At 42.2% G+C, this 18,550-nt stretch overlaps 1 protein-coding gene across 4 annotated transcripts in view; it reads right to left on the reverse strand.

The window, feature by feature from the left end:
- Positions 1 to 2,170: 2,170 nt before the first annotated feature.
- sap30bp (SAP30 binding protein) overlaps positions 2,171 to 18,550 on the reverse strand; it is a 34,984-nt gene continuing 18,604 nt past the window's right edge. For 3 of the 4 annotated variants that reach the window (XM_034193871.1, XM_034193868.1, XM_034193870.1), the window contains 6 exons: positions 16,861 to 16,949; positions 11,313 to 11,404; positions 11,025 to 11,137; positions 10,896 to 10,954; positions 3,142 to 3,232; positions 2,171 to 2,741 (listed from right to left, as the gene is read on the reverse strand). In XM_034193871.1, coding sequence (XP_034049762.1) covers positions 2,560 to 2,741; positions 3,142 to 3,232; positions 10,896 to 10,954; positions 11,025 to 11,137; positions 11,313 to 11,404; positions 16,861 to 16,949 — 626 coding nt within the window. In that variant the 3' untranslated portion in view covers positions 2,171 to 2,559. The remainder of the gene's footprint in view (positions 2,742 to 3,141; positions 3,233 to 10,895; positions 10,955 to 11,024; positions 11,138 to 11,312; positions 11,405 to 16,860; positions 16,950 to 18,550) is intronic. The other variant, XM_034193869.1, reaches the window with a different exon arrangement.

Below are 18,550 nucleotides of genomic sequence, written 5' to 3' on the forward strand. Positions count from 1 at the left end.
GGACAGACACTTGCCTCTTGCTGAGGGTGAGTACTTTTTAATTGCTATACATTACAAACTAGTTGTTAGCAGTTTATTATCATAGAAAAAAAAAAATCATATGCAGGCAACCCCCCCCCCCCCCCCAAGACTGGAAGCAGGGGAATGAAGTGCATGTGGGCATGCTGTGATCTTTTTTTTTTTGGGGGGGGGGGGGGGGGGGGAGATACTATATGGGCACAGGGCCTTTTGAACCTGACAATGTCAGCTTTTTGTAAGGTGCATATGACCCCATTAACGTGTTGGTGATCTCCAACTTGAAGGTGCTGCCCATCTTTAACATTATTTCTACCAACAATAGCAACTTCACTAGTTTCATGTAACAGAATTTTTTTTTTTTTTTTTTTTTTAAACTTATTTGACATCAGTTCGTTCACCTTGATAAAACCTTTTTTGGGTAGATTGCTGATCTCAAATTAAAAAAAAAAAAAAAAAAGGGAAAAAAGTAGGACTCCTTTGAGACACTGCGTCATATAAAATAGTGAAAGCACATTTTGACTGATGTCACCTTTGACCTCCAGGTGGTGCACCAAATTTTTGACCCAACCTCAGGCAGGAATCAGACATGTGCGAGGTGATGACCATAAATCAAAACTCCACCTGGAGCACACATGGGAAAGAAAGAGACAGAGATTCCAGCGTCTGCACACAAAAGTCACTCAAGGTGAAGCTGTGAAAACTGGACACAAACAAAACACCTGATTTAAAACATAAGATACAAAACTGACAAGAATCCACAACGGAAAGTTTTACAGATAAATTTGCCCCCCACTTTCAGGTTGTCAGGATGACTCCCCCAAAGAGATGATTTTTAAAAGAACCTGATGGAAATATCAGGTTCTGTCCGTCATGATCCAGATCGATCCTGTTGATGTGGCTGGCAGTGGGTTCTTTTAACACCTCAATAAATACAATTTAGAGGGTGTGTGTTGTGTGTGACACACAACTGAGTGTCCACAAATCCAGTTTAGTCCTGGTCCAACACCAGCCTGTTCTGGGCTCCTCTGAACTTCACAAAGCACAGCAGGCGTTTCCTTTACAGGACAGTTAAAATTCTTATTTTCAGGAGATTGTGCTGATAAACCTGCACTGGATGACCGAGGAAGAGAGATTAAACTTGGGAACAATCCAGAATTGGTACTGAGGATCAGATGAGGCCATAATATGCAAGTAAACAATAATTCAAGACACTGAGGTGGTGCATTATTTAAAGTGTGCATATAAATATAAAAACCTCCAGCAAACATTGTGTGTGTTGCTGTAGGTTATCAATGTGGACATGCAACAAATAATAACCAACATTATCACTGTGGATTATTTCATTCTAAGATCACAGACTATTCAGCAAATCAGGGATGGAAATTAGACGTTTACACTTTGTGGAAAAGCAGAGACACGTGCACTGAAACAGATTGTGTGCATGAATCCATCACCTCCAGACTGTCAACACAAAGAAAAAAAAAACTGCTGTCAACATGCAACAAAACGGCATGAGAATAAATCTTTGATGCACCAATTATTATTTTTTTTTTATTTAAAAAAAAAAAAGCTTTGCTTCTTTAATATCTCAGACACGCCTACATCTGATGGATGGTCAGTAGATGTTGGATTAGGAGCAGGTGGGGATGTTAGAGAGAATTTGTCCTGCACAAAAATGTACTAAATTAGAGAATTAAACCTTTATTTTCTGACAGTGGTTACATTCAGAATCTCAAACAGACATCAAGTCCACACAAATCGACTGAGCAGAAAGGATTGTTTTTTGTCAACTTAAAAGTGAGTAAGTGCGATGGACGAGTGAAGAATGGAGTGTCTGTGACAGAGTAACATTTCTACACAGAAATTTACTAAATCTGAGAAATAAGAACACACACACACACACACAAAACACAGCTGAAAGGACTGTGTGTGAATTCAGTTGGGGGGGGGCACCGTTCAGTGAAGTGTGAACGGGTCCATGAGAGAGAACCACTGAGAAATATACACTAAGTGCACAGTGGTACTCGTGCTGAAGTATCTTTGCCATTTGTTAAAGTTTTCAATGTCACAATGATACATTTAATTACTGTAGTACTCATACATATGTGTACATGTATAAAGGAAATAAAACCTGACAAGATGCTGTTTTTTGTGTGTGTGTGTGTGTGGGGGGGGGGGGGGGGGGGGGTATGTGTGTAGTATGAACATGAAAATACTGCAGCAAAACTATAGAAAGAAAAACACAAAATTCCCACATTTCCTATTTTCCAGGCAGTATCACCATCTTGCTAATCACCTGCTTTAAATTAGCAACTGCTGCCGCTGAATCAGATGTGGACGCACAACAGGCGGGAGGCAGCGAGTACGTGCAAGACGCGACTTTATCCATTCAACGTGTTCAAACTGCTGTTTCACTGATGTGAGCGCTGCACCCGCCATGTTATTATTTTGTTTTTTTAAACAAAGTTCACGAGTGTTTTCACTCAGAGGAAACAGTCTCTCCATCTTTCAGAGTCGTTTTGTCAGTCGGGCTTCACGTGCTCACTGTTTGGCTTTTTTCAGGATGGTACCGACCGCAGAGATGACCGTGGTCTTGGTGCCGCTGACAGTGGTCGTCACGGAGACGACGGCCGGCAGGGTGGCAGTCGTGGTGATGAGGGTGGGCTGGGCCAGCGTCACGGGGATGGCAGAGTCCCACTTACTTTTCCTCTTCTGGGCGTCTGCTGATGGAAGGGAAGAAAGGGCAGGAGACTGCGATCAGCGCGGACGTGACTGAAGTTTTCTCCTGTATTTTACAGAACAGGTTCACCCAAAGCAACAACATCTGAATTTGAAAAAAGTTCAAGGTGGACGAGGAAGCAGACGTCCATCATGACAACAAACTCTGACCTAACGTGTAAAAGTAACACGTAACAAGCTCAGTGAAAACAGTCAGCGTTCTAATGTGACAGGAAGTGTTTTTGCCAGTAAAAAACAGCCCTGGATGTTAATGATGTAATGCATTCTGGGTCAATGTTTCCTGCACGGTGTCAGGAGAACGGCTCAGCTCGTCACACATTTACTGAGCTGACTGAACTTGGCAGCCGGTGGTTTCCCATGTGGAGTGTTTGTTTAGAAGTTTACCTGCAGCCGTGGTGGTGGTGGTGCTGCTGGTGGTGGGAGCTGCTGTGGTGGACGGGTTGGTTCCTTTCTTTGTCCCCGTGACAAACTCAATCTGAAAGAGATGCAGAAGATTGGGACCCGTGACATCATTTCTTGAAGTCACCTGATGACGTTAACCATGAGAACAAGTCTCTGAACGCTCATGTGCAGAAGGGTTTTCTTTAGACGAAAACAGCGGCACGGAATTTAATCACTGTCACGTGTTACTTGCGGGGTCCAGAGAATGCAGCAGAATTTAGCTTCGTACTGGAAACAAGCAAAGATGTGATGGCGGGAAGCTAGTAGCTCACAGAGTCTGTGTTTTATAATATGTTTGCTTGGTGCAAGATTTTGTAACTTTTATCATTCACTTAAAAAGACAGGAACTGAGAACAGACTTGCTTTACTTGTTCATGTTAGCAGAGGCTACGTTTGCCTCGTGATAGACAAATCAAACATATACAGAGCATCCAGGAAGTATTCACAGTACTTCACTTTTTCCATGTTTTATGCTACAGCAGGGGTGGCCAAGTTCGGTCCCCGAGACCCACATTCCTGACACTCTAGTGTCTCTCTGCTCCAACACACCTGAATCCAATGAAAGGCTCATTAACGAGTCTTTCATTGGATTCAGGTGTGTTGGGAGCAGAGAGACAAACTAAGAGTGTCATGGAATGTGGGTCTCGGGGACCGAACTTGGCCACCCCTGTGCTACAGTCTTCATTCCAAAATGGAGTCATTTATTCCCTCAAAATGTATTATATAACATCCCCACAGCGTGATGCTGCCACCACCATGCTTCACTGTAGGATGGTGCCTGGTTCTCCTCAAACATGACGCCAAAGAGTTCAATCTGTGTCTCATCAGACCAGAGAATTTTGTTTCTCCTGGTCGAGAGTCCTTCAGGGCCTTTTTTCAAACTCCAGGTGGGCTGCCATATGCCTTTTACTAAGGACTGGCTTCCATCTGGCTGCTCTTACCATACAGGCCTGATTGGGGGATTGCTGCAGAGATGGTTTGTCCATCGGAAGGTTCTCCTCCTCTCCACAGAGGAATGCTGGAGCTCTGACAGAGTGACCATCAGGTTCTTGGTCACCTCCCTGACTAAGGCCCTTCTCTCCTGGTCACTCAGTTTAGACGGGTGTCCAGCTCTAGGAAGAGTCCTGGTGGATCTGAACTTCTTCCATTTACAGATAATGGAGGCCACTGTGCTCACTGGGACCTTCAAAGCAGCAGAAATGTTTTCTGTGCCCCTTCCCCAGATTTGTGCCACCATACAATCCTGTCTCAGAGGTCTACAGACATTCTTTGACTTCATGCTTGGTTTGTGCCCTGGACTGTCAAATGTGGGACCTTATATGTAGACCAGAGTTGAAGTCAATTTAATCGAAATCCAAAATTTGGATTAGATTACGATTAGATTATTTAATCTTTTTTTTTTTTTCGTATGATTTAATCTAATCCAAAATTTTGGATTAAAATGTGATTACATTTTGATTAAAATCCACAATCTTACAAAAGTGCCTTCTATATACAAGTTGATATGTTGTCAGATCAATTCAAGCAAACTTGTCACATCTCAGTCCCTTCACACAACAAAGCCAACCCTTGCAGGTTTCTCAAAACAGGGTGATAGCACAATTACCATGTAAACATATCTCAATTGAGGACAATACCATCTTTCCACCTATCTTCTTGCAACAAAGAAAGCACCTCTCTCCCTCCCATCTACCCAGCAAAACAATCTACTCATCTTATCCATTCCTATCTCCAAACAATATCACAATGTCAGGGTGATGACACAAGTGCCATACAAACACCAGTTATTAAAGAACAAAAGAGGCCACTTAACTCACCCTTCAAATGTAAACATGCATGACAAACTCAACAAAAGAGGTCCAGCCCACCAAGAAGTCATCGACTAGTTGCATGAACCCGTTGTGCATGGACAAGGATCCACTCTCCTACTGGAAGGTCAAGGAGGGCAGGTATCCACACCTGGCCAAGGTCACCCAGCAATACCTGTGCATCCCTGCCACATCAGCTCCAGTGGAGAGGGTTTTCTCAGTGGTGGGGAAGATCTTCAGGCCTGAGAGGTGCTGACTCAGTGACTCTGTCTTCCAAGCACTTATGTTTGTCAAGTGCAACTGGAAGGAAGTTAGGTGTATGAAGAAGTGATGCTTAGGTTGTGAACTGGCTGAATAAGACACTGTATTAGTGGTGACTGAAGACTGTATTATGATGGTGATTATGATCAAAGACTCCCTTGCTTACTCGATGTCAGTTGTGAACTGGTTGAGTGAGACACTCTTGTGTTAGTGATGACTGTATGTGATATGTATTATGTAGTAAACTCCCTAATGTTATATATCTGACGTTTCATGTTGTTGAAGACTGATCGTGATGGCGATAATGATTGAAGACTCCACGTTTAGTAGTTGTTTAAGTCTCCAATGTTATGTATCTGATGATATTGAAAACTAAATGTAAATATGCCTGACTTCTTGTACAGTGTACATATAGTTTACCTTATAATAAATGTTTCAAAATGAACAATCTGTTAGCTTCTTCACATATTTCATCATTCACATATGCACATACATATCATGAATAAAGTTTAATCAAATTTAATCGTTTAATCATTTAATCTAATCTAATCCAAACAAAAATCAGTTTAATCTAATTAATCTAATCCAAACAAAAATCAACTGAATCTAATCTAATCCAAAATTAATTGTCCTTTAATCTAATCTAATCTAATTCATGTTGTGTGGGCCGCTGAAGAGGAGGTACTGCTGGCCCACCACCACCAGAGGACACCCTGCTGGAGTGCGGGCTCCAGGCACAAGAGGGCGCTGCCGCCTCACAGGAGCAGCCGGGGTGACAGCTGTCACTTATCACCTACGACAGCTGTCACCAATCATCTGATCTTCAGTAGTATATCAGCAAGACGACATCTCCACCCTCGTTGCCGAGATATCGCTCTACCTAGGAGGTAAGTGCTCAGCCGATTGTGTTATCTTCCCGACAATAATACTTTGTTGCTTTGTGTGTTTAATAGCAGACAGTATTTACAGCTGGAGACTGTGTTGGACTTTTTCCCTACCTCTTTGATAAGTACTCACACTCCTGCACTTACCAGTTTCTGATGAGAGGTGGAGGTGGTTTTCCCACCATACGTGTTGCTGGGTGCAAACGCATCCACATCTAACTGTTTTTGTTCCTCGCCAGCAGTACCAGATCCGACAAGCGGAGGCAGTGGCCACCTGGGAGGTTCGGGACTTGGCTGGCTCCAGTATTCCCGGGGTTCGGTGGCGGAGGAAATCGTGTGGTTCCGGTTCTGCTTGGACGGACGTCTCTTATCTTCGAGCCTGCCCACGTGACACATTTTTGTGAATTGACTTCATTGCTTACTATTGTGATCTGCCGTGTTTGTTGTGCTTATTCACAACAGTAAAGCGTTGTTATTTGACTTCCTCCATTGTCCGTTCATTTGCGCCCCCTGTTGTGGGTCCGTGTTCCTACACTTTCACAACATTCAATTTCATTTAATCACTTCAACTCTGATGTAGACAGGTGTGTGTCTTTCCAAATCATGTCCAATCAACTGAATTAACCCCAGGTGGACTCCAGTTAAGCTGTAGAAACATCTCAAGGATGATCAGTGGAAACAGGAGCACCTAGAGCTCAATGTTGAGCTTCACGGCAAAGACTGTGAATACTTATGTACACATGATTTCTTAGTTTTGTTTTTTTTTGTTTTTTTTTAAATAAATTTGAAAAAATCAAAACAATCACAACAACAAAAACTTTCACATTTTCATTATGGGGTATTTTGTGTAGAATTTGAGGGGAAAATGAATTTCATCCATTTAGGAATAAGGTTGTAACATAAAATGTGGAAAAGTGACGTGCTGTGAACACTTTCTGGATGCACCGTATGAGCGGACTAAAGGAAATAAGAACATTATCCAACTATATATTCAAATTTCAATTTATTTTCATTGATATAGCACCAAATCACAACAAGGTACTTTGTGAAGTAAACTTTTGGTCTTGAAACGGTGTAGGGACTACACCTCACAGAGGATAAAGGAGCAGCTCCTGAGGGTGCAAGTTCATTCACGTCCACGCTGTAAGTCAGGCGTGATGGCAGCGTGTGTCATGTTTTTACACCGTGTTCCTCAGACACGCCCATTACCTCTGGTAGTGATTAAATATCTCTAAACCCTTAAGTGAGACACAGCTGAGGAATGTCCAGAAGTAGCCTGCTGTGTTCCATCATTGTTATTGCACAACAGTACTGTCAAAGAGGTTCATAAAATTTTGCACCATTAAAGCATTTTTAGGCTGGCAAACAATTGTCGCTCTGTCAACAAATGCAACACAGCAAGAACAAAGCCGCTGCACGTGAAACCTGCTTTGTTAGTGTCAGCATGGTTTCCTCTGCCACTGTATTGGCCTGACAGGCCGCAGGTACCGACAATGGGAGGGGTCTGGGGGAACTTAAACTATCAAGTTTCTAGAACTGATGTGAAAATTGTTTTCAATTTCAATTTATTTCATTTATATAGTGCCAAATCACAATAAAGTTGCCTCAAGGCGCTTAACACAAGTAAGGTTTATTAAACTAGTAGTTCAAAGCCCAAAGATGTTCAATTTATAGTGACTTAAAACAGAGAATTTTATTTAAAAAACAAACAAGCAAACAAACTGTATTTTCCAGAATATAAGTCAAGGATTTTTGTTTATTAGTTTGGGAGGTGCAGCATCTGCAGTGATGCGGTCGCTGTATCGGACCATCGTGGTGAAGAGAGAGCTGAGTAGGGGGGCAAAGCTCTCGATTTACCGATCAATCTACATTCCGATCCTCACCCATGGTCATGAGATTTCGCTCATGACCGAAAGAACGAGATCGCGAGTAAAAGCGGCCGAGATGAGTTTCCTCAGCAGGGTGGCTGGGCGCTCCCTTAGAGATAGGGTGAGGAGCTCGGTCACTCGGGAGGAGCTCGGAGTTGAGCCACTGCTCCTCCACATCGAAAGGAGTCAGTTGAGGTGGCTCGGGCATCTTTTCCGGATGCCCCCTGGACGCCTCGCTGGAGAGGTGTTCCAGGCACGCCCCATTGGGAGGAGACCCCGGGGAAGATCCAGGACACACTGGAGGGACTACATCTCTCGGCTGGCTTGGGAACGCCTTGGGGTTCCCCTGGGGGAGCTGGGGGAGGTGTGTGTAGATCGGGAGGTCTGGGCAGCTTTGCTTGAGCTGCTGCTTCCCGCGACCCAACTCCGATAAAGCGGAAGAAAATGGATGGATGGATAGTTTGGGAGGTCCTGCAACTTGTATATGAGGAGGAGCTGAGGAGACGGCATTTGGGTTGGAACTTAAGAAAAATTTATTTCTCTTTTTATTTATTTATTTTTAATTTTGTTATAAGGAGCAGCAAATACAAGATTTATCTTCTTTCTGTTCCTTTTTATTCATGGAAAATTACATTATTGAAAGAAAAAATAAACACGATTATAATTATATATATATACACAACCCCAATTCCAATGAAGTTGGGACATTGTGTGAAATGTAAATAAAAGCAGAATGCAATGATTTGCAAATCCTCCCTCTTCAACCTATATTCAACTGAATACACCACAAAGACAAGATATTTAATGTTCAAACTGATAAACTTTATTGTTTTTGTGCAAATATTTGCTCATTTTGAAATGGATGCCTGCAACACGTTTCAAAAAAGTTGGGACGGGGCAACAAAAGACTGGGAAAGTTGATGACTGCTCAAAGAACACCTATTTGGAACATTCCACAGGTGAACAGGTTCACTGGAAACAGGTGAGTGTCATGATTGGGTATAAAAGGAGCGTCCCCAAAAGGCTCAGCCGTTCACAAGCAAAGATGGGGTGAGGATCACCACTTTGTGAACAACTGCGTGAAAAAATAGTCCAACAGTTTAAGAACAATGTTTCTCAAGTTCAATTGCAAGGAATTTAGGGATTCCATCATCTACAGTCCATAATATAATCAGAAGATTCAGAGAATCTGGAGAACTTTCTACACGCAAGCAGCAAGGCTGAAAACCAACACTGAATGCCTGTGACTTTCGATCCCTCAGGCGGCACTGGATTAAAAACCGACATCATTGTGTAAAAGATCTTACAGCGTGGGCTCAGGAACACTTCAGAAAACCATTGTCAGTTAACACAGTTTGTCGCTACATCTACAAGTGCAAGTTAAAACTTTACCATGCAAAGTGAAAGCCAAACAGCAACAACATCCAGAAACACAGCCGCCTTCTCTGGGCCCGAGCTCATTTGAATGGACAGACACAGAGTGGAAAAGTGTGCTGTGGTCTGATGAGTCCACATTTCAAATTGTTTTTGGAAATCATGGACGTCGTGTCCTCCGGACAAAAGAGGTAAAAGACCATCCAGACTGTTACCAGCACAAAGTTCAAAAGCCAGCATCTGTGATGGTATGGGGGTGTGTTAGTGCCCATGGGATGGACAACTTACACATCTGTGATGGCACCATCAATGCTGAACGGTACATCCAGGTTTTGGAGCAAGACATGCTGCCATGCAAGCAACGTCTTTTTGAGGGATGTCCCTGCTTATTTCAGCAAGACAATGCCAAGCCACATTCTGCACGTATTACAACAGCGTGGCTTCGTAGTAAAAGAGTGCGGGTACTAGACTGGCCTGCCTGCAGTCCAGACCTGTCGCCCATTGAAAATGTGTGGCACATTATGAAGCGCAAAATACAACGGAGACCCTGGACTGTTGAACAACTGAAGTCGTACATCAAGCAAGAATGGGAAAGAATTCCACCTACAAAGCTTCAACAATTAGTGTCCCCAGTTCCCAAATGCTTGAGTGTTGTTAGAAGGAAAGGTGATGTAACACGGTGGTAAACATACCACAGTCCCAGCTTTTTTGAAACGTGTTGCAGGCATCCATTTCAAAATGAGCAAATATTTGCACAAAAACAATAAAGTTTATCAGTTTGAACATTAAATATCTTGTCTTTGTGGTGTATTCAATTGAATATAGGTTGAAGAGGATTTGAAAATCATTGTATTCTGTTTTTATTTACATTTTACACAACGTCCAAACTTCAGTGGAATTCGGGTTGTAGAAAAATCACATGCTGTTTCAACAACAACTATTTATGTAGGACTTTCCCAGGAATCAAAGAATAGAGTTTTTTGCAAAGCATAAATTTTTTAAATGCAGTGGTAAAAATATTTGCATGAGTTGAAAGGAGCATTACATCTTTCAACTCATGTAAATATTCTTATGTTTAAAAGTTTTGCTCTGTGTGTTGACTGAGTCAGACTGATGAAGCAATGAAACATTAGTTACAACAATGTTACAAATTTTTCTTCTGACGTTTTATAGTCACTTGTGAAAATAAAGGAATAAATAGTCACTGACAGAAACAAGTTATTATTTGCAGCTCAGAAAGTTCAATTTGGACCAGACTTGGCATCATTTGCAGGCCGATCTACTGACTGGGGCATATTTGTCTGGTCGACTGTATGAGGCTCGTTTCACCTGTAACACTACACAGGGACGAGCCTCGGCTGAAACAAGAGCTGAATCTGGCAGTGATGGTTTCTGCCAGAGTCTGACGCAGAACATAAAAGTTGAATTAAACACAGCTGGTACAGATTTGCCCCCTGACACTCAGAGATGCTTCAGTAATGTTTTGTTCGCATTGGTCTCACCTTCGTCCGCTCTTTCTTGGCTTTCTCCAGTTTGTCCATCTCCACCTTTTGGGCTTTGGCTGAAATGACAAAACAGATAAATGAGTGTTGGGCTTCAGCTTTAGAGAAGTGAAGAACAAACAAACTCACCAAGAGCTTCATAGTAAGAGTCTTCTGACCAGCCGTGAGGGTCGAACATGTCCTTAGGATAGTTGGTGCCCAACTCATCTATACCACAAAACTGAATGAGCTTCTCATAAATACTGAAAGACAACCAAAGCACGAGCTCATGAACTCTTCAGAAACATTTACAATTAAGCTGAAAATAAATAAACAAATGAGCTCTACACCAAAAATCCAGAGTGGATGTGATATGATGTGTTGACTGCACTCCATGCGTTTGTTGGTTCGTGTGCACTCCTCTGCAAAGCTGCATACCTCGGATTTCTGAATTCCTTCTTGTTCTGGATGTGGCTGTTTGTGTCCCAATCTCCTCGGAGCTTCCTTTCATACTGCTTTAGGATCCTCTCCTATCACAAAACAAGTCAGAAGGGTGAACGGACCAGAGGTCCCTCTCAGTCTGAGGACATTAAACCTCAGCACCGTGTGAGCATTTCGAAGTTCCTCCATGTTCTATATGGTCAGGTGAACACAGCCACTGTATAAAAAGTTCATAACACCTCTAGGAAACACTTGACAAAGTGGCTCGAAGAGCCACAAGAAGCTGGCAAAACCTTTGACTGTAAATACTGCATGACATCCAGAGAAGAGGGGGAAAAGCCCCACAAGGAACAAGATAGAAAAAGAGAATCCTGCTAAATACAAAGACAAAAACAACTCTGGTTTGTACCAGAGCTTTGGTCCTCCTGGGTGTGTGGAAGGGCGGGGGCGGTCTGTGCCCCACTGGAGGTGGAGGAGAAGGAAGTGTTGTGTGAAGGAGGTGTTCGCCTGCTTCACCTCAGGGAGCTGATGCTCCTGTAAATGATCTGCTCACACTCTCCCATGCTTTGCCCACAGGCCAGTTTCCTGGCCAGAAAACCTCTCATGTCTGGGTTCACTATCTAACTACCAAAGTGCTGCACCTGCCTCCGATTGGTTTATTTCACATTATATGCAAAATGCACCCATAACTGAATAAAACCCCTTTGCACCGTGCGTTTGACTTTGCACTCAGATTAAACGTTATGTAAACAGCAAAGTGGAGTTGGACACGTCAAAAATGCACTTGAGACCAGAAGGAAATTATTTTGCCAGAGTACAGATGTCAGGATGTCAGTGTGGAATGCAGGGGGTGGGAGGTGTTGTCCATGATGCTGAGCAGCTTCCTCAGCATCCTCCTCTCTGACACCTCCCCCACAGACTCCAGCTCAACCCCCAGGACAGAGCCAGCTCTCCCAAAGAGCTTGTTCATGTCAGCTGCCTTCAGCCTGCTGTGTCAGCACCCAACAGTGTAGAAGATAACGCTGGAGACCACCAAGTGATAAAACATCTGCAGCATATTTCTGCAGACACTGAAAGAGCTGAGTCTACTGACGAAGTACAGTCGGGTCTGACCTTTGTTATACATAGCGTCTGTGTTCACAGTCCAGTCCAGTTTGTTGTCTATGTGGACACCCAGGTACTTGCAGTAGTCCACAACGTCCATCTCAGTTCCACTAATGCTAACTGGGTTTGGACAGTGGTGGGCACACTTCCGATAACAGATAATTATCGAAGATAATGTTTTCATAATCGGATTATCTTTTTAGATAAATTTAAAAACCATCATCGGACTAATTATCTTCGATGAATTACCGTCCGATAACTCTTAGACCGATAACGTACTAAACTAAGCCGAACAGTGAAAAACATTTTACAACTGTTAAAGCTGTTGAGACCTACCTGTTAAAAGTTTCCTAATAGGCATGTTGTTCTACCCTCTGCAATCAGAAACCACTCTTATCGTCTGTAAGCAAAGGAGAACTGGTGACCAAAAAAAAGTCATTTCCTTTAACACCATACTAATATAATCGCAATGTCACCAAGTCATCCAGAGGCATACATGTTTAACTTATGGTTCAAATTTTAACCACTCATTTTAGACAAGTTATTTAAAATTATTGTCATGTCTGAAGTTTATAAAGTGAAAATATCAGATATATGTTTTCGTTTTAAAGTAACGTGCTAATTTTTAAGGTTTTGTGAGCACATGCTGTGCCAGGCAGCAATGCATTATGGGTAGCATAAGGTAATCTCAGACGTTCACGACAGGACAAATGCATTTCAGACACTCTGTTCAGGGTCCACAGATAATTGTTCAGGGTCCACAGATAACAGCATTAAACTCTAGTGCCTAAAACTCTCGTGAATATATTCTCTGGGTTTATAGACGTTAGTGTATTTGCGTTTGTTAAATTCCACGCATCTTAAATGTAGCAGACACGGATTATCTGGAATTTTGTTTGACATTTTTTCAAGGCCGCTACTGCCATCTACTGGCCAGGAGTGTTCATGGCAGTATTAAACGTCTGGGTACATGGCTGTTCTCAAAGTGCTGGTATTGTCCATTGTCCAGGCGCTTTTTGTGTGCATATATGTTAACTTTGTATTCTAAAACTACGGTTAGAAGTAATTCCGACTCCTTATCGGTCCACACGAACAAGGTTGGCGCCATGTTTTTAGTTTTTGTGGAAGTGACGACAAGAGAATAAGGCTCCTGATTGGATAGAATTTTAATCAGTACCGCCACCCAAAGGTTTGGCAGACTAATTACAACACATTTATACGGTTCGATGTGGATGGATTTTTTTTTTTAAACAACGTAGTGTGGATGAAGTTTTTTCCCCAAACTGAAAGGGTAAGATATTCGGTTTTACAAATACCCGACAACGTGTGTACATGGCCTTATGTCGGTGAAAGGCACTATATAAATAAATGTACTTACTTACTTACTAATATTGAGTGCACGTTTTACAACATCATAAAAGTTTTAAAACATGCAATTGCAATGACACTTCCAGGGCTCCGTAAAAATGCCTGTTTTTACAAATAAAAATGGAATATTTTACAAAAGCACATTTATCTTTAAACCAACACACGACACACATCACATTAACGTGTTGGTTTACATAATGGATTACTGAACCAATCACTGTTTAGCACTTTTACACAGAATGCTTTGCGGTTTGTGTTTGTTACAAAACCTCAGAATTAGTGCCTTATTCAACATTAAAAGATATATGTTATATATTTTAATTTTGTACAAATGACAGAATTGACATTAATGGAGTTATTCTATCAGTATTGTCAAAAAACAATAAGTTAGTATGACTTTATTTTTCAAGACCTCCGCCTGACCGGAGTGTTAAAATTGATAGGGAGCTGGCCTTATGGCTGCTCTTGGTGTGTCTCTGTGGTGGGAGCGCTGTTGTAAACAAGAGCTTCCAGCAGGGGCAGAATGTTGAAAGAAAAATGATTATGATTAGTCAAGAGTTGATTTCGTGTGTGCTCTTAGGATTTGTCTGTGCTGCTTCCTGCAGGGGGCAGCATGGTCAAACATTCTTGCTTATTCTTTAGGTCTTTCACCGCTTTTGATGCATCGTGTTAAAAATTAATTTCAGCTCTTTAGTAACTGCAAATGTCCCATAGACAACACCGGAAGTTATCGGTTATCGATTATCTGTAACTTCCGATACATTTTTGGGTGGTTTATCGGTTTATCTTTACCAAAGATAACTTTTCAGTTATCTTATTGTCTGTTATCAAGTTATTTTTTTGGTTATCTGTGCCCACCACTGGGTTTGGATTATCATTGCACCAAACGTGAACTTATCTAACAGTACAAACCACTCCAGTGTAACAAGGATGACTAAGACTCAAGTAGGCGATGGTGTCCAACAAATACGTTGAGATCTTGACATCCAATGATGACTGCAAAAGAAAAAAATCTAAGAAATGTTAATAAAACCAGTGCATTCCAGCAATGTTGAAGTGACAAGAAAACACTAAAGAAGCAGCACAATATTTGCACAATCTGCCTGAATCAGTGGACTTGTTAAGGTCTCACAGATCCTTCACGCTCCTCCACACCTGGAGGGCAGGGACATCCAGGCTGATGTGCTGAAAGTGAATCAGTTGTTTTTCTGAGTGGTGGGGGAGTGTCAGCCTGACGGGGATGCAGCCGAGTTGCTCGCCTGCTAAGTCGGCTTTGTGTCCCGACCTGCCTGAACTCCTCACGGAGCAACAGGAAGAAAAGCAGATGGAAACCGACCAAAGGCAAAAAAAACAAAAAACAAACTCATCTTCAAACCCACAGTCAGGGTGTGAAGCTGCTGAAACTGCGTCAAGACCCAAAGATGACAGAAACCTACAACGGGGTGACACGCCCCCACGCACAGCAACAGTTTCCACACACACCATCAGATGTTTTAACATGCAGGAGTCGACGAGAAGCAAACGAAGACCTGAATAAATACAGAGGAGCAACCACAGACTGTGATTCAAGTCACTTCAACCTGAAACATGCTTTGTTTTGTTTGTTTTTAAGACTCATGAATCCTACGTTTGGCTCTTAATCCAGATATCACAAGAATAAATGTTTCTTTCACATGTTGACACAAGAAAAACAGTCATAAAAACATAAATGACAGCAACAGGAAGTGGAAGTCTTCATTCTGTGGAAAGATGCCACAGTAAATGGTAAATGGACTACATTTATATCACGCTTTTCCATCTGCATCAGACGCTCAAAGCACTTTACAATAATGCCTCACATTCACCCCGATGTGAGGCTGCTGCCATACAAGGTGCTCATTACACAGCGGGAGCAATAGGGGATTAAAGACCTTGGCACAAATCACTCCTGCCACCGGACAGTGTGGTGACTCAGTGGTTAGCATGCTGGTCTCATAGCAACAAGGTCTCGTGTTTGATTCCACCCATGCCCAGTTCCTTTCCATTTCCTCCAGGTGCTACAGCTACTCCATTTTCTATACCTAGTTACTTCAATTAAGAGTCACAGGAGGCTGGAATCTGTCCCAGCAGTCACAGGGGGCGAGACAGAGAACACCCTGGACAGGACACTAGTATGTTGCAGGGTCACATATAGACAAAGAAACATACTCACACTCACTCCTACGGACAACTTAAAGTTTCCAGTCCACCTAACCTGCATGTCTTTGGATGTGGAGGAAGCCGGACCATTTGGAGGGAACCCACACTTGCTGTGAGGCATCAGTGCTAACCGCTAATCCACCATGTTGCCCCACTCCAGTTTCTCCCACCATCAAAAACATGGGTTGGATCAAATCTATCTGCACGATTTAGAACAGATTAAATGCAGAGGGAAAATTTTGTTATATGCATTCACAATGACAATTACACCCCCCCCCCCCCCCCCCAAAACCTTTCTACCACCTGCTACATTACTTTGAACAGTCGATCCCAAATATTTTAATTCATCTACCTTCATCACCTCTACCTCTTGCATCTCACGATTCCTTACACCTTATTCACACACACACACATGTACTGAGTATAGCCCCTACTGATTTTCATTCCCCTTCTCTCCGGAGCGCACTGCCACCTATCCAGACTCATGTCACTCTGCTCCCTACTCTCATGACAGATCACAAAGTCATCTGCAGGCATGATGGTGCAAGTGTTGTAACTGTCAATGACAAATAGTTTATGTTTATATATATATATATATATATATATATATATATATATATATATATATATAAATAAGAGTTCAGATGCAAAACCCAGTATCTCCAAAAACATAAATTTTTAATTGAGGACAACATGTACTTGGCTGTCAAGGGGAACATCAGTGTGCAAACTATGAAAGAATCTGAACAAACTTTTTTCATATTGATGAAAGTCTGTGCATTTCCGAATATGGTTTCCTTAAAATCTCCATTTTCAACTGCGTTTTTCTCCATTCAAAAAAAAAAAAAACTTACTGGGTTTTGCATCTGATACAGTGATTGTATTGTGCTTGTACCTGTAGAAGGCTGGAGCAGCGTCCCTGGGGTTCAGGGGGAATCCTGATCTCATCGGGTGACATGTTTCTGACTTTCTCTGAGAACAGCGCTGTAAAACAAAACAAAATAAATTAACAACCATACACAAAAAAACAAACATACACTTTTTGTTCTGTTATAGTCTTTAAATATACAAAAATAAAACAATGAAGAAAGTGTTGAATGTCATAAAAAAGAATGATGGGATATGGCTACAAACTGGAAAACAACAGTGGCTAATGAAGGATGCTGCTGATGTCCGTGGGTTTGCGGTGCAGTATGGTATGGGGCGTGCACGTCCCATCAGGGAGTGGCTGTTTGGGCTTGTAAAAAGCAGGGAGGCTCCTCTCCCCTCCCTTTGGACTCCTTTCTGTACTTTTTGTTCTGACTGCAGACCAGGGATTCTTCTGTGTCACTCAATATTCCAATCAGACAGAAAGCCCTCAGTCGTTCAGCACCGTCAGTCGTAACTTAGAGCGAGTGCCGTGAGTTTCAAGTGAGCAAAAGCAAAGACTTGCCCCTGCAGACATTCACTCACAAGTAAAGACTTGAGTGGATGTGGGAAGCTCACTTTCTGAAGTGATGAGATCAGTTCAGCGCCGGGGAACATGGAGAGTAACGCTCCACCTCATGCTGCTGATTCATGAATACAGGAGCTTCTTTATGACCGAGTGCTGCGGTCAAACATCTGCATATGTTGTCCTTCTCAGCATTTCTTCAAACATAGCCCTGATGAGGTTTTTGCAAGAGCACACGTCTGAGTAAAGTCTTTATTAACCAATGGTCCAGGTGATCAATAACATTTGAACATGCTGGTACGGGTTTAATATTTTGGATCTTCCATCCTCATCACCAAAGAAAAGAAAATGTGAACAAAATAGTGACTGGTGATGGCATAATGTAATCTGCAACCTCACCAGTAGATGGCACCAAATCATACACACTGTAGCTTTAACTAATGCACAGTATAAACTGAAGTCAAAAAGTTGTTTGCAAATCAAACATATAATGTTTGATCATCTGCTGCTGGAATCTTTATATAAGTTTTTTAATAACACAAATACTTCCTAAGTATTCCCAGCTCCCCAAGGGTAAATTTATCTGGACATCCTGTCTGCTGGACATCCTGTCTACTTTTAAATGTTTTTGTGTGGAGACAGGACGCTCCCTCACTTTGCTCTCTGGCTCCCGTCTAAATCCAGATATGTCACCCTGAACTTCACCATGCACATGCAGTCTGCACATGTGTGGAGACTCCTCATTAGGCCAATAGGGATTTGTTTTTCTTCTCCCACCAGGGTCAAAACGCAGGAGGGTGTTGCCAAGAGCCGCAAACACCGCTAATCATATACAACCCCTGGCAAAAATTATGGAATCACCGGCCTCGGAGGATGTTCATTCAGTTGTTTAATTTTGTAGAAAAAAAGCAGATCACAGACATGACACAAAACTAAAGTCATTTCAAATGGCAACTTTCTGGCTTTAAGAAACACTATAAGAAATCAGGAAAAAATAATTGTGGCAGTCAGTAACGGTTACTTTTTTAGACCAAGCAGAGGGAAAAAAATATGGAATCACTCAATTCTGAGGAAAAAATTATGGAATCATGAAAAACAAAAGAATGCTCCAACACATCACTAGTATTTTCTTGCACCACCTCTGGCTTTTATA

This window comes from Thalassophryne amazonica, chromosome 18 (assembly GCF_902500255.1).
Source record: "Thalassophryne amazonica chromosome 18, fThaAma1.1, whole genome shotgun sequence".
In the NCBI taxonomy this organism is placed as follows: domain Eukaryota; kingdom Metazoa; phylum Chordata; class Actinopteri; order Batrachoidiformes; family Batrachoididae; genus Thalassophryne; species Thalassophryne amazonica.